The sequence below is a fragment of the Xiphophorus maculatus genome, chromosome 24 (assembly GCF_002775205.1).
Source record: "Xiphophorus maculatus strain JP 163 A chromosome 24, X_maculatus-5.0-male, whole genome shotgun sequence".
In the NCBI taxonomy this organism is placed as follows: Eukaryota; Metazoa; Chordata; class Actinopteri; order Cyprinodontiformes; family Poeciliidae; genus Xiphophorus; species Xiphophorus maculatus.
In genome coordinates, this window is record NC_036466.1 from 14,684,370 (window position 1) to 14,699,554 (window position 15,185).

At 39.1% G+C, this 15,185-nt stretch overlaps 2 protein-coding genes and 1 long non-coding RNA gene across 3 annotated transcripts; 2 read left to right on the plus strand and 1 right to left on the minus strand.

The window, feature by feature from the left end:
- Positions 1–1,989: 1,989 nt before the first annotated feature.
- On the plus strand, positions 1,990–4,668 carry LOC102233792 (pro-opiomelanocortin-like). The gene is made up of 4 exons (XM_005811527.2): positions 1,990–2,042; positions 2,801–2,977; positions 3,227–3,347; positions 4,111–4,668. The coding sequence occupies exons 1-4, from the start codon at positions 2,005–2,007 to the stop codon at positions 4,546–4,548; spliced, it is 774 nt and encodes a 257-aa protein (XP_005811584.2). The 5' UTR covers positions 1,990–2,004; the 3' UTR covers positions 4,549–4,668.
- Positions 4,669–6,448: 1,780 nt separating this feature from the next.
- Positions 6,449–8,225, minus strand: LOC102233536 (DPH3 homolog). Its single transcript, XM_005811526.3, has 3 exons — positions 7,824–8,225; positions 7,333–7,407; positions 6,449–7,107 (listed from the first exon to the last, which is right to left on the minus strand). The coding sequence occupies exons 1-3, from the start codon at positions 7,929–7,931 to the stop codon at positions 7,039–7,041; spliced, it is 252 nt and encodes an 83-aa protein (XP_005811583.1). The 5' UTR covers positions 7,932–8,225; the 3' UTR covers positions 6,449–7,038.
- A 2,390-nt stretch (positions 8,226–10,615) lies between these two features.
- Positions 10,616–11,854, plus strand: LOC111607653. The gene is made up of 2 exons (XR_002752401.1): positions 10,616–11,119; positions 11,544–11,854. It is a non-coding gene; the product is annotated as an uncharacterized LOC111607653 (long non-coding RNA).
- The last annotated feature ends 3,331 nt before the right edge of the window (positions 11,855–15,185 follow it).

Sequence of the window (15,185 nt, forward strand, 5' to 3'; positions counted from 1 at the left end):
AATTTTACCTTCAACACTTAATAAAACTCAGAGTTTTCCTCAGAATCAGGAAATGGAAAATATTTCATATTTGAATAAAAAGGTAAAAAAAAATAAAGTTAAAAACAGAAAAAGTTTTTCTGCTCTGACTTCATCGCTTCCTGTTTTGTTTTTTTCTTTCCAGGACATCAGAGTGTGTGTGTGTGTGTGTGTGTGTGTGTGTGTGTGTGTGTGTGTGTGTGTGTGTCTCTAATGGACTGAATGTTCAAGGCTGAGGGCCTAATGGGTTCTGCGTCCAGTCAGTCCATTAAGAAGAAAATGATTCTCTGTCTGAACGACTTTAAGTAGCCAAACTTCAAACGTTCAGAAAATCAAAAACTGAATTTCTGCTTCATAAAAACAAATAAAGATCAGAGATCTGCGTCAGGAAAACGTTTCTGCAGCTGGAGGAAATTCAGATCTGATAATAAATAAATCAGATTAACTCCAGATGTTTTGTCTGAACTGGGATTTTAATGGGAAATTCTGAATATTTGAGATTTTTGCTCTGAAATCTGATTTTAACGCTTCAGACTCCAAAAATCTCCTGAGGTCTGTTAACGAGAGCAGCTAACGCTAATGCTAACTAGTTCTGTTTAAACAAATATTTTAGTAATCGAGTAATCTATCAATTATTCTTACAATTAATCCAGTAATCGGATAACAAAACTATAAAATAAAAAATGGATAAATCTGGTATAACAGCAGTGTTACTATCAGATATCAATATCAGTCCAGTTTTTCATATTTGAGCTTCTCTGACAATAACTTTTCTGTAGTTTATAAAACTAACCTGTAACAATAACAGCTCACTTTCTAAATTAACCTGAAGAAAAGTTAAACAAAGATCTGAAATTATATTCAATTTAATAATAAAGAGTCTCACAGATACGCTCATAAAAATGTCTATGATTCATCTTTATGTTTATGTTTAATAGATGAACTCTGACCTTGCCCCATACCTGTTGAGCTTTGGGTTTGAGAAAACGGGAGACAGGAGTTTGGGGCGGTGGGGGTCAGGCGAACGAACGAAGTAAGACAGGAGGAAATGGACCAGGTTCCAGACGAACTAAAGTCGGGGAACCGGTAGACCAGGGGACGAACGTAAGAACCGGGGGAGAAATACAGGATTTTTACCCCACCTTCGTTCGTCACACTCAGAAACTCGTCTACAGCCATGAACAGCCACGACGCTCCGCCAGCCGTTTGTTCAGACCGGGATGATGTGAGATTTATTGTGCGGTTCGTCCGTAAAGCTACACTTACACTGTAACCATCAGCTACTCAGCCGCCCGCCGTGTTCATCAGCTCACCTGTATTAATACCTGCAGCTCTTCCTGCTGTTCGCTCTGAACCAGCAGCTCCTGGAGGAGAAAGGCTGCCGTACTGCAGGCATGGCGCCAGTCATTTTAAAGATGCTTATTGGTCCCCAAAAACCATGAAAACCCGGGCGTTATTATGGATCAATAAAATCCCCAGGGGCCGAACTTGGAAACTGGACGTTATGCCGCTAACACTTAGCTTTGGTCAGCAACTCAGAGGAGGAAGTCAGAGCTCTGCGCAACGTAAATAATGTCCCGGCTGAAACACGGTGCGCTAAATAATAAAACATAAATTAACGAAGCTTCAAGGCAGATACATTTTCCTGGAGAAATTTTAATAATCGAGGTCCTGGAACCATTGGAGGAATCGTTTCAGCCTTAATGCTAACGCTAACGCTAACGGCCTTCCTCATGTTCCCTGTTTGGGGATCAGCCAATCAGCAGCAAGGTATTGGCTGCTAACGCCTAGCCGCTAGCGGGTCAAGCTTTCAGCTTCTGAATATTTATTTTACATCCACAGAAAAGTGCTGACTGGATTTAAATGATTCTGTAAATAGATTTAAAATATTATTTAGATTCAAACTGGAGGAAAATAAATAAATGAAGTGAGAAGTTCTTTAAAATGTTTCCTTCATCTTGTAGAGAAACTTCTTCTTCTCTCCTCATGATGGCGCCGTTCAGCTGTTTCAGCTCCTGTTTAAGGTGAGTTATTCCCTCCCACTGTTGCCACATGCTAACTTTGATGCTAATTCAGTGCAGCCAACTGGTTAGCCAGTAGCAGTAAAATATCAGCTAAATGTTGGGTTTAAGGCATTAAAGGTGAAAGTTCAGATCAGATTTCTGAGTCTGTAGAGTCCAGGTAACGATTGATGGATTACTAAATTAGTTGACGATTATTTTAGTAACTGATCAATCTGATTAGTTGTTGAATCTTAACTGTTGATAAGCAAACCAGCCAAGTAATTACAGGAAGCTAAAAGTTGCTGCAGTGCTAAGCTAACAGTTAGCGGATTAGCCGAGCGTTTCCTCGGCCGATGAACATGAGACTCCTGGTGTTTTTACTAAAGTCTGTGATGGAAAACCTGCTGAGTAAAGAGCAGCTGAACTTCCTGGAAAATAAGCTAATCGGTGATTAGCGCCGCTGAGGCTGAACAAAAGCAGCAGCTGCAGGTTTGAATCCCAGCCTGCCGCGGTTACCGCATCACACCTGGGCGCTAATCCAACAAAGCGGCCTCTGACCTTTCACTCAGGACACACATGACACGCTTAGATTATTATTATTAAGCCCTGAAAATGGAGAAAACATCATAAAATATACAAGAATAAAGAAATAAAAACTGGGAGGAAAAAATGTTTCTGTGACGGGAGGAAGAGGAGGGAGGAAGATGCTCCATTGATTGGTAGTGTGTGTGTTTGACCAACATGAATGACGCTACGCTCCGTGTGTGTGTGTGTGTCAGTGTGTGTGTGTATGTATGTGTGTGTGTCCTTGACAGGCAGGATATAAACGAGCCGCTCCAAGCTTCAGAGGACAGGAGCGACCAAGAAGTAGAAGAAGAAGAAGAAGAAGAAGTCTTCACCTCCCAGAATCCACCAGCAATAATAATAATAAGAAGAAGAAGAAACATCAAACTGTGGTGAGTTTTAATTTTTCACTCTGTTCATCAGAAATTAAAATGTTTTGATTCAAGTTAGTTTTTAGTTAAAACCTTAAAATAAACTGTAATGTTTTGGAATCTCACCTTAAATGTTTTATTTTACTCATGATGGCAGTTTGATTATTTATTACAGTCATAAAAATGTTCAGTATTTAATATTCATCTCGTTTTGTAACAAAAGGTGGATAATAATGAGATAAAATGTTCTGGTTTCTGATTGGTGGACAGGATCATGTGTCCTGCGTGGCTATTGGTGGCCGTGGTGGTTGTGGGCGGAGCCAGAGGAGCGGCCAGCCAATGCTGGGAGAGTCTGAGCTGCCAGGAGTTGAACAGCGAGAGCAGCATGATGGTAAAAATGATCCGTAAATATTAAACCATGCAGGAACATATTTACTACCTTATTTCATCTAAACTCACAGCACAATCTGTTAAATATGAATAAATATCTGTTTCCAATAAGGTCCTGTTAAAATTAAATAATCTGATCCGTTTCACCAGGAGTTTTATTTAGATCAAAATTACATTTTCTGGAGATAAATTAGAAATATTTGCAGTGAATTTTGTGATATTTCTTAGTTATGATGGTAATTGAGGCAGCAGAGGAGAAAAATAAATACTGCCACCTGCTGGTGGGAGGTAGCATCACCATGACCTGATCAACAATGAACTCAAAATGTGTGAAAAAATGGGGCTTATTTTTGCTTTTATGTGATTTTGTTCAGAAAAAAACAGAACAAAAAAAACATTTTTATTGTAAAATGACTTTTATTGATAATTAATCTAGATTGTTGAGAGCAATGTAGTTCCATAAAGTTTAACTGAAAAGCATCGTTCTTTATAAAATCCCAGTGAAGTTTGATTTCATTTTTCTAAATCTGTTCTGTAGATTATTTGGTTAAAAACTTTTTAAATGAACATTTCCTCTGCCTACATCCCCCAGAATGCTGTGCGGTAGCCGTATTATTGGTTGCTATTGACAACAGTCAATATTTCAGATGTGGTCCAGTTAAATGTTTCTTCTTCTTATTAAAAGTTTCATATTATCATAGTTTCTGTAATATAACTTTAAACAATATGAAGGTTCAGTTGGATCTGATCCTCTGGGTCGGTAGGACTGTATCCACGCCTGTCGCTCCGACCTGACGGCCGAGACGCCCCTGGTCCCAGGCGACGCCCACCTGTCGCCGCCCCCCGACCCCGCCGCCCCGCAGGCCAAGCGCTCCTACTCCATGGAGCATTTCCGTTGGGGGAAGCCGGTCGGCCGCAAACGCCGCCCCGTCAAGGTCTACACGTCCAACGGCGTGCAGGAGGAGTCGGCCGAGGCGTTCCCCGCCGAGATGAGGAGGCGCAGCGATGAAGAGGAGGAGGAGGAGGAAGAGCAGCTGCTGCAGGAGAAGAAGGACGGATCCTACAAGATGAAGCACTTCCGCTGGAGCGGGCCGCCGGCGGGGAAACGCTACGGAGGATTCATGAAGAGCTGGGAGGAAGGGCGGCAGAAACCGCTGGTCACGCTGCTGAAGAACATCATCAACAAGGAGGAGCAGATGTAGCCAATGAGACGCTCCGACACGCCGGGGGTTAGCCAATGAGACGCTCCGAGGGATTTCATATCCATGGCTCCATGTAAATAACTGTATTTATTATATGAGTTATTTGCAAGCAAAAGGAAAGACGTGTTTGTCTTTTGTTCTGTTTCTTTAAAAGCAGGTCAGTGGCCTATTCAAAGTACGGTCATTAAATTCAACTTTAAAACTAAATAATCTGATCTGGGAACGAACACAAACATTTACTGGTTTTAACTCCATTTGAACCAGAAATGAACCAAATGAACTGTTCAGTTGTGAACTGTTCAGTTGTGAACTCGTTTCACGTTTCCACCTGCAGACGAGACGAAAGCTGTCAGGATGTTTGAACGTTTGAAGGTTCTAATCATCCTGACAGAACGATTTTTGAATCTCCGTCACTTTAAACTATAATATTAATTCTGATTTTTACCAAAAATTCATTTGGTTCAAAGCTAGAAGAAATGTAAAGGTTCTGCAGAGGAACCAGAACTTTAAAACTAGGCCTGTCACGATAGCAAATTTTGCTGAGCGATTAATTGTCTCAAAAATTATTGCGATAAACGATAATATTGTTTGAAGACCTTTTTACTCTGATTTAATGGAAATGACGTAATAATGCAGGCGATTTCCTGCCAAAGATAGATACACTTTATTTTCAAAAGAATATTTAACACTGGAGCTGATAAACAAAATAAACAAAACAACCAAAAACAAAAATAAAATGGTCTCCATTAACAAAAAACGCACTTGAAAAAAAACAACTAAACAACATAAAGTAAAAGTGGAAATAAATACTGCATTCAACCAAAAGAGTGCAGATTATGAAGTCTGTATATTATGTTGCCCTTCAGTAATAATTAGATTTAAATAGAGAAGATGGGCACATCGACTACCTGATGCAATAGTTCACACTACATGATTTTTTGCTCCTATTTTTCCCCTTAAAACAATCTTAAAACGTTGGTCTTTCTAAGATTGTGTGGTGTGTTACTCAGATCTAAATCAGGGGTTTTTCCCCGACTGGGCGCTTTAACGCAGCCTGTTGACTGTGACAGGTAGCCAATCAGAAAGCGCGGATTCTCCTCTGCACTTTCTGAGGGGAAATTACGGAGGGGAATCCCAAACAGCTGACAAGGCGCAACCCGAAGTCCAGCGGACATTGGAGATGATATGTGGAAACAACATTAATGTTTATTCAACATGCAAAGAATATAGAAATGACAAGGGGAGGAGTTGGAGCGAAATTGCTACCGCAGTTGATAAACCCGGTAACTTTTCAGCTGTTCTTCGTTAACGTGACGTAAATAGGTTCTAATGATTTTCATTCAGTCAGGACTTTACGCTGACACTAGCCACATGCATTGCAGGTAGATTGTAGTAAAGCATTGATTAATACCTGGTTTTAAAATTAGTTCACTGGACTTGTAGCCATTATTTTGTGCCCATTGTTGGACACCACACAGCAGGAACGAACCCGATGGAACCGTTATACCTAGGATTTCTGTCGGCTAATGTGGGTCTGTCAGGTTTTGAAAATGGGCCGACAATCGGCTGGCAGCTCTAAGATCGTGTTGTGTGAGCTGGGCTTTACACTAAGGAAATGAGGTCAGAGGTCAGTGGAGAGCACCGGAGTTGAGCCTTTTTTTCATTCAGTGTCATTAACAGAAAGAGAAAAAGGCCTGAAGAGACGATAATGCCGATAATTAAAATGACGTCGATAGTTTTAATTTATCGTACGATTAATCGATTTATCGTTTATCGCGACAGGCCTATTTAAAACTAAACAAAGATCTGATTATTAAGAACAGAAACCAGATAAATGACTTTTATTCCTTAAATATTTATCTCCATAAATTCAGTTCAGCAGCAAATTAAAGCTACTTAGTCATTAAAAATGAATGTTTATTATAATTTAGTCTCACTTCCTCCTTTGATATATTTTGATGCTAAAGTTGTTGCAGGAAAGTTGCTTTCCTCTGATAAATTCATGTTACCAAGAGGGAGACATCCTGCAAGCTGACGGGTCGGTTCTGGTCCACATGAAGCTTTTTTACTCTGATTTTTATCTTGATTTTGTTTCCAGTTTTTTTCTCATTTCATTTTCAAACTGGGACAGATCAATCTTCATTTCTGTAAGTGATCCTGTTGCTGTAAATTCGACACGATTCGCTTTTAAATGTGAGGAAATTTTATCTAGAAAGTGGAAGAAATTCTGAATTGAAGCTGAAAAACTGCCAACAAGTTTAGAAATATTGACCCAGTGGATCAGAACCACATGAATCAGATTGATTTAAAACAGTTTTATATCTGGCTGGTGTCAACATGACACAGTTCTGCTCTGAACAAACGGGTTCAGGGAATCCTGGAGAAGTCTGGCGTTTCCCAGTGGAACATGAACGCACCACCAGCAGACATGCAGGGTGAGGTTTCCACTTGGAGCGCGTCGGCTGCTTCGAGTCGAGTCCAGGTTCTGGTTCAGGTCTGAACTTGCTGCAGTTTAGGTTCTGATGGAGCTTCTACAGTTTCTCCAGACATGAAAAGTTCCTGAAGAACAAAAAAACATTTCAGAACAGAAACCAGGTTCAACAAACTCCGAGTTTCTTCAGGAAGTCTGGGTTCAGTTATCTGCTCCAGATTTCACCGCTGACCTCAGCTCAGAGTATCTGAGCCCAGAGTTAAGGTCAGCGTATGAAACTCTGGGTCAACATACTCAGTTGTCATAACCTGCCCCTGGAAAGGTCAAAGGTCGAGTTTGTTCCAGTCAACTACCTTATCATAGATGACTTTAACGATGAGCGAGCAGCTGGGACATGTGGCCGCCTCCTCCCCGTTCTCCAGGTCCTCCTTTAAAAACACCAACAGGGACTCAACATCAACCAGCAGGTCAAAGGTCAACGTACTACAATAAATGCCACAAGATAGATATATCCAGCATGATTTATAGAGGAGGATTTGAGTTTAGTGGGATGTAAAGAACAGAAATACTTAATGTGCAAAATGAAGTGAAATAAGAGCATTCATTTAAAATTCGGCTAAAAAGGTTTAACAGAAAAATAACTTACAAAGCAAAAATAACATAACTTCCAAATAAGTTGAGAAATGTCTCAGTAGTTGAAGCCGAATCAAGCCGAACACTTTACTTAACAATAATATGATATTTCTGTGAGCAGGTCAGTGTGACTGTGTCCTACAGGTGAGTTAATGTTAAAATCAACAGATTTTCTATGGACTTTGGCGAGGGGCGCTGAGGCTCCGCTCACCTTGGTTATACAGAAGCGGTCTCCACAGGGACAAGGGAAGTAGTAGGCCTCCGTCTCCTCGTCAAACTCAAAGTCCTCAATCTCCACCTCATCATGAAACACCGACATATTTCACCGGAAACACCATCAGCCGTTTATTTACGGCGACACGCTGATTCCAGCCGGGCTGCGGCGCAGAGTGATGACGTTTCTGTCTCACGCCGTGACGAAGGCGGTGGTGACTTAAGAATGACGCTGCGAATCATATTTGATTTGTTTAGATCAGTGGTGCCCAAAGTCGCACCTGAACCTCGAGAACAGGTGTGTGGTACCGTAGGAAAATCTGACGGGCAGCATTGATTGTCAGAACACCGAGAATCAGCAGCGCTGCTAGCAGCTGTTTCTCTGAAGATCCGACAGAAATAAAGACAAAAGCTAGCTAAGCTAAGCTAAGCTAAGCTAAGCTAAGCTAAGCTGCTGTTCTGCCCCGGCAGCATAAAACACCACAACTACATAATATTAGCTTGGTGTGATGTGAATTTTATCTTTCGTTTGTATTAAAAAAAGTTAATTATCTGAGTCTTTATGTTATATTTAGGCCAGGAAAATTTTATATGAGACAAAAAGAAAAAAGGTTCATTTAGTCCATCAGAACCGGAACCTCGAGGTTCTCTGTTGCTGAGTGTCGCTGCAAATCAGCGGAGAAATGACCGCAGCTGCTGCGCTCCAGACTGTAATACAGAGAATCTCCCCACTGGACCAGAACCGAACCGAATCACACATTAACCTGTTATAGAGAGCAAGTTGCCACTGGAAAGAGTCTGCCCTTTCGGAGCTCGGTGACTGTTGTGCTGTTTGTGGCTTTACTTTAATAATCAGACCAGGTTTAATTAGTGGCAGCAACAGGTGAGTCTGGAACGGCTCCTAAAACAAAAGCGGTGGTTTTCATCGCCCACCGACAGATAAGGAAACAAAAAGAATTCGGCTAAAAATGGTAAACTTGAACAGAGAACCCAAAATGCTTTATGTGATCATTTCAATCTGTGGACAGAAAACCAAGGGAAGAAAACCCGCATCTGCATCCGAAGCAACCGAGTCAGTGAAGGAGCTAACTATGCTAGTGGCTAACTATGCTAGTGCAGGTAGCTTTAAATACTTAGGAAATGTTATAACCAAAAACCAAGAATCAACCTTAACTATTGAAAACAAGATCAAAGAATGTAAATCCAAACTTAACTCATGGCTCCAAAGAGACCTCTCTATTTTAGGACGCATTTATTTAACTAAAATGGAAAGTTTATCAAAATTAATTTACTCAACTTGTAGCACTGCTATCCCAAATAGTTTAACTAAAACTATTAACCAAATGAACATGAACTTTATTTGGAGGAACAGGCCACACTACCTACGGAAAAGTCATATGGTGAAACAAATCAAAGATGGCGGTCTGAAAGTAATTGACTTTGAATGTCTTAACGGAACCCTTAAGATTAATTGGTTGAAATCCTGGGTTAAAAATTCTCAGTTATTTTGGTATTGTGTCCCTAATTATGTATTTAACAAAATAGGTGGTTTAAAACTTGATTTCAATATAAATAAATTACCCATTAAACTATCAGAGTTCCATAAACAAGTATTACTATACTGGAAAATGCTCTATGTACATAACTACTCGCCTCACTCCTCTATCATATGGAATAACAGATTCATATTACATCGCAATAAATCCTTATTTTACAAAGATTGGATGGAGAAGAATATTTGGTCTATTATACACTTAATGGATGCTAATGGTTGCCTGTTAAACTACGAACAATTATGTGCACAATATCAATTCTTTCCCCCAAGAGCTGAATTTACCAAATTATTTAATGCCTTTCCGAAACAATTTATTAATCAGGTAAAAAACTTGATAACAAATAATCCGATGACCCCACAATTACCAAATTTATTAATTAATGGAATTTCATTGACTGACCAAAAATTCAATAACCACACAATTAGAAACTGTCTTAACGAAACTCTGTTCCCTGGGAAAATTAATAGAAATAACATTCTTTCCAAGTTTGATAATAAATCAATTGAAACTTTAAGAACTCTTTATTTTAAACTCCCCATACAACCAAAAGCTAAAGAAACACACTTTAAAATTTTAAATTTACCCTGCAAAAGAACTATTAAGAAATGGCTTTAATATCGATGACAATAAGAGCTCATTTTGTGAACGTGATATTGAAACGATAGACCATATCTTCTATGAATGCAACCAAACCAAAACATTCTGGAATTGCTTAGAAAGGTGGATCAGTTTAAAAATCACACTTCCTGAATCTATTTCTAGAGATATGGTAACTTTTGGAGTGTTATTAATAAACAAAACTACAGAACTCTGTTGTAACTTAATATTTTGTTTGGCAAAATTCTTTATTCATAAACAAAGAGTGCTGAGATCATCCCCAGTTTTTAACATCTTCTTATCTGAATTCCAGTTATATTTGAAATCCTTGAAATGTATTGAATCGTATGAATCCCTGGCTGAAATATTAATGGAATTGCCCACTGATGTATATTAATCCTAATACATGAATCCCCCTTTGCCTTTTTAGTTATTGTTTCACTATTACTTATTGTAATACTAATTTTCTATTATCAATATTACTCTGTATTCCATTTTAAATATGCCTCTTCTATATGTGCCTTATACAGAATGCCACTACTGTAATTGCCTCATTTGTTTCTGATTAATTTGTTTAAAAAAAAAAAAAAAAAATGTGTTCATGTAACGTCATGGTGATGTACCGTATGTGCAGTGTTGGGTAGTAACGGATTACATGTAACGACGTTACGTAATTTAATTACAAAAAAAGACTAACTGTAATTCGTTACAGTTACAATGAGAAAATATGTAATTCAGTTACAGTTACTTCCGAAAATATTAAGAATTACAAATTTAGTTACATTTAAAAAAAAATATGAACAAAAACCTTTGCGAAATATGTAATGATATTTTTATTTATATCGCCGTTTCCCGCTACGGCTCCTTGTCTCTATCATATCTGCCAGCCGCAATGCCACTGATGGTCCACCCTGTGCTGGCGGAGCCTCCTGGAGGAACAGCAAGCAGCGGACGGTTCCATTTCAGCTCAAGCAGCGCATCAAAAATGACAGCCTTCCAGCTCTTCAAATATAAGGAGCATTTCATTTACATATGTGAAAACGGCTCAAATTTAACCGTGCAGTGCAAGAAGAGTTTGCCGGCTATCAAGAACTTGTCCACGTCGAAGCAATCTATGTCAAACCTGAGGAAACATTTAGAGGTAAGTGCAACTCACTGATAGACGAAGCGTATTGTTTTACGAATATTTGACTGTTTGGTGTTGATGCATGACAAACGTTGGAATCTATTCTTTCCCATGAGACATTGTATGCAATGTGCCAGTGTTATGGTTTTCATGATGAACATAAAGTCAACTAGAAAATTCCTGAAGAAATGTAACTGGGCCCTGCCAAAGTGTGCCCGTCGGTTTGGACCCAGCGTTCTGATGCTAAAAATTAGCATCAATGCTAAGCTTAGCTAAATAGTAGTCATTAGCTTGTGGAATTTTATAACTTGCTTCGCAAGTCAGTCACTACTCTCCTTATGCATTGCTATGGGCAGGCCCCAATTAATGCTACTTTGAACATATAATTATTAATTATAGTATATTTTTCTTCTATCTTTTTTTCTCTCTCTCTCTTCAGAGGAAGCATCCAGGCGTTCTTCTGAAAGGCACGTTTAGTCCATCTGATACTCGGGAAGTGTCCACAGTGTCCACAGTTGTTTTGCTTGTGTGATTTTGGAAAACTATTGTTTTTCCCGTTTTGATTTTGAATGATATGTTGCAAACACTTCTATTTTTGTCAACATTCCATTGACTGTTAAATGTTCAATGACTAACTTGACTACCCTTCGTCCATCTTAATTCTTGATGCACTGTATTGTGCCGTGTTTAATTTTACAAGCAAGGGTGTGCAAAGAAAAAATCAAGAAAAATAAAATGTGATGTAAAAGTCTTACTTTGCTTATTTATTACTAAACTAGAGCACTTCATTGTCATTGCACATGTATGAAGTAATGAAATGCAGTTTGGCATCTAATCAAGTGCAACGTGTGCAGATTGTACAGCTGCAGTATTTAGAGATAAAATGCAGTTATTCACAGCTAGGGTAAGGAAAGATGGTTGATGGATATGTGCAGCAGAATAAATAAATTACCCCTAGGGAAATGCATGTATGTGCAGAGTGTCAAGAAAATCCGAGCTCATCCCACTTCCCCATGCTGGAGATTTTAGTTTAACAGTAATAATAAATAAAGTTATCTTTAAAATGAATCACTCAAGTGACATCAAGGCCCAACAGTAGACTTAAGTGTCAATAAAATAAATCTGGTTGTGTGTGTTGTTTTTGTGTCCAGCAAACTTTGCTTTAATTCTACTTTTTTCTATCTAATCATAAGAAATCATAGTCAGACAGAGAGAGTCATTAAACAGGAAAAGCAGGTTTCCTGGAAAAAGAGGAAGTTTCCAGCCTGCAGATTTATAAATATAGCTGAGACTATTCATTAATTTAAAGCATGAAAGTTAAAGAAGAAAATCTAAACATTTTGAGTAATTTGATAAGATTCAAAGTAAAATATTTATATTAATATTGGTTTACTTGTAATAATATTTACACGAACATTTGTGGGAACACTTATAAGAAAAACAAGTAACTGTAACTTTAGTATCAAATAATTAGAATCATGGATTATTCTTGGTTTCTTTTCAGAAAAACATCTGTAATAACTCACATTAGGATTATAATAAGTATAATTAATAAGTTATGGTTATAAAATCATAAATGAATGATAGATCAGAGAAACTGAAGAAAATAAATGTGATATAAGTTATGGTTATAAAATTATAAATGAATGATAAATCAGAGAAGCTAAAGAAAATAAATGTGATATAAATGTGATTTTGACATTGAACTTGAAATGGTGTAAAAAGGTGTAACTGCAATTAAACATCACTGATATGTTGGAGGTAGATGGTAGGTGAAAGGTGAAAGGCAAGGAACTAACAGGAGAGCAGAGATGATCAACGCCTTATTTAGGTAAAAGGTTGTGCAGGCAATGGACAGGAGGTTGAGCAACTCTGAGACATTAGCACAGACATCAGGACATAATGTCTGAAGGACAGTGATGGATGTGAGGTCATCTGTCTAAGCAGACAGCCAATGAAAACGCACCAAAAGGTGGATAAACCCTATATAAGGTGGGTGCAAAAGAGGAACCTTTTGTTGGATCCTCCGGGCAGCTTCGAGCCAAGATCGAGATGGACAAAGAACTCTGCAGCTGAAGAAGAGCCGGGGCCACAGAGCCGAAGACTGTCCTGCTCATGGAGACCAACCCATCAGGCCCACAACCTGTGGCTTCACATCGCACTTCTCTCATCAGCTGGGTTCAGACCCCAAAGACAAAGATGAAGATAAAGACAAAGGCAAAGACAAAGAAGAAGAGCTGGTGCCTTTTTTCCTGCCAGCACCAAGTCCTGTGTGACCTCACCATCCATGCGGAGAAGAAGCTCATCAGACCTACAGAGATTCCTGCCTTCATCGATCAACTTCCTCCTCCTGCTGCAGCACCTTCTTCATCATCAGACCTACAGAGATCCCTGCCTTCGCCGATCAACATCTTCCTCCTGCTGCAGCACCTTCATCATCATCAAGCCCCAGGTCTGGGGTTCGAAACGTCAAACTCCGTCCGTCTCTCTCAAAGGTTCCCTTTTTCAGTTTTCAGTATCAGCAGTAGGGAAAGATAGACTAGATGATTGATTTTACTTATTTGATTATTTCTGCTACTGAATTAAGCTGTACTGACCCTTGCAAAAATGCCTTACTAATAAAATATTTAGCATAAAGAAAATCTAAAAGATGTTGTGGACATTCAGTTAATGAGTCACCTTAAAGTTCTTTGATGGTTGTAAAATAGCTGTGATGTTTGATTCTGGAGAGGAAAAAGTGGAAAATGTTTTTAGGTTGCTGGTAGCCCAAATTTAAAACGTCATCCTTGGGACTCGCCCGAGTCACTAAAACCTACCTGGTTCAATAACAAATGCAAGTTGTAAAATAGAGAACGAGCGACCGTTAACAGGTGTGCTCTGTGAAACTAGTTGGCTGTAGGCTGCTCAGTCTGGCTAATTCACAGGGGGAAGAAGGGTGGGACACCTGGATGTAGGCCGTCAGAAATCAGGCGAATCGTTTCTCGAAACCAGCTTAAACAGAGTTTACTTCAGTTCTGGACAGGGTAAATCCCGGCAGATTTAGGAAACTCAAATAACCCGTTAGAAGGAGAGCTGGTAGCACATCTCCCCTCTCAGAAGAGGAAGCAGAGAGTACGAGAGGCAGAGAGTGAGACAGTAGAGACAGAAAGGAGGGGGGGGGTGTTGCGCAACAACAAGAGCCACTGTAGATAGGGCTATACAGGTGTGAATTGAAGAGGAACACTGTACAAATGTTGGGATGGTACAGTAAGGTATGGATAGAGGGGAAGGAAAGACTGGTCTTTGGGAAGAGTTCAATAAGGTGACCGCTGTAGGAAAGAAGTGGTTTCTGAACCTGCTTGTGTTAGTCTGCAACCTGCGTAAATGGTAGAGCCTGGGGGAGGAGCAGGAAAGAGTATGGCCCGATGAGAGGAGTCTGAGAAAATCTTACATGCCTGGTGCTGGCATCTCTTCTTGTGGACCTCCTGTGATTGCCTGTCAGCAATTCCCTCTCAGCTTAGTGCTCTTTTAAGGTTCCCACTCAGTTCTCAAAAATTAAATGTTGAACATGGGTCAATACTCATTAAAACCTCAAAGTAATCAAAAGTAATTAGTTACATTACTTTTTAAAAGTAATCGAAAAAGTTACACTACAATTACATTTTAAACAAGGTAACTTGTAACTGTAACGGATTACATTTTGAAAGTAACTTACCCAACACTGCGTATGTGTCGGTGACACCTGGCAGACATTTCTGTGTTTGTACTGTTATGTATTTTGTATCTCAATAAAGATCCATTAAAAAAAAATAATAAATTGTGCTGGTAGCTAACTATGCTAGTTCGGGTAGCTAACTATGCTAGTAGCTAACTATGCTAGTTCGGTTATTTGCGGCCATGTCTTCAAGTCGCCATTAGCTGTAGGTAGCGGTAAAACAATATTACCATTATATTATATTATATTATATTATATTATATTATATTATATTATATTATATTATATTATATTATATTACTGCGTACATTGACATTTTCCTTTAAGAAAGAAAAGAATAACTTCAGGAGTTTTTGTTATCCAACCTTCTTACTATTAGCAAAATTG

What these genes read in the sequence shown, in the direction of transcription:
- LOC102233792 (XM_005811527.2), top strand. Translation starts at nt 2,005, where the DNA reads ATGATGGCGCCGTTCAGCTGTTTCAGCTCCTGTTTAAG. An exon ending in AGAAGAAACATCAAACTGTG is followed by an intron (nt 2,978 to 3,226) that starts GTGAGTTTTAAT and finishes ATTGGTGGACAG; the next exon opens with GATCATGTGTCCTGCGTGGC. An exon ending in ACAGCGAGAGCAGCATGATG is followed by an intron (nt 3,348 to 4,110) that starts GTAAAAATGATC and finishes CTGGGTCGGTAG; the next exon opens with GACTGTATCCACGCCTGTCG.
- LOC102233536 (XM_005811526.3), bottom strand. Translation starts at nt 7,931, where the DNA reads ATGTCGGTGTTTCATGATGAGGTGGAGATTGAGGACTTTGAGTTTGAC. An exon ending in ACCGCTTCTGTATAACCAAG is followed by an intron (nt 7,408 to 7,823) that starts GTGAGCGGAGCC and finishes GTGTTTTTAAAG; the next exon opens with GAGGACCTGGAGAACGGGGA. An exon ending in TTAAAGTCATCTATGATAAG is followed by an intron (nt 7,108 to 7,332) that starts GTAGTTGACTGG and finishes TTTGTTCTTCAG; the next exon opens with GAACTTTTCATGTCTGGAGA.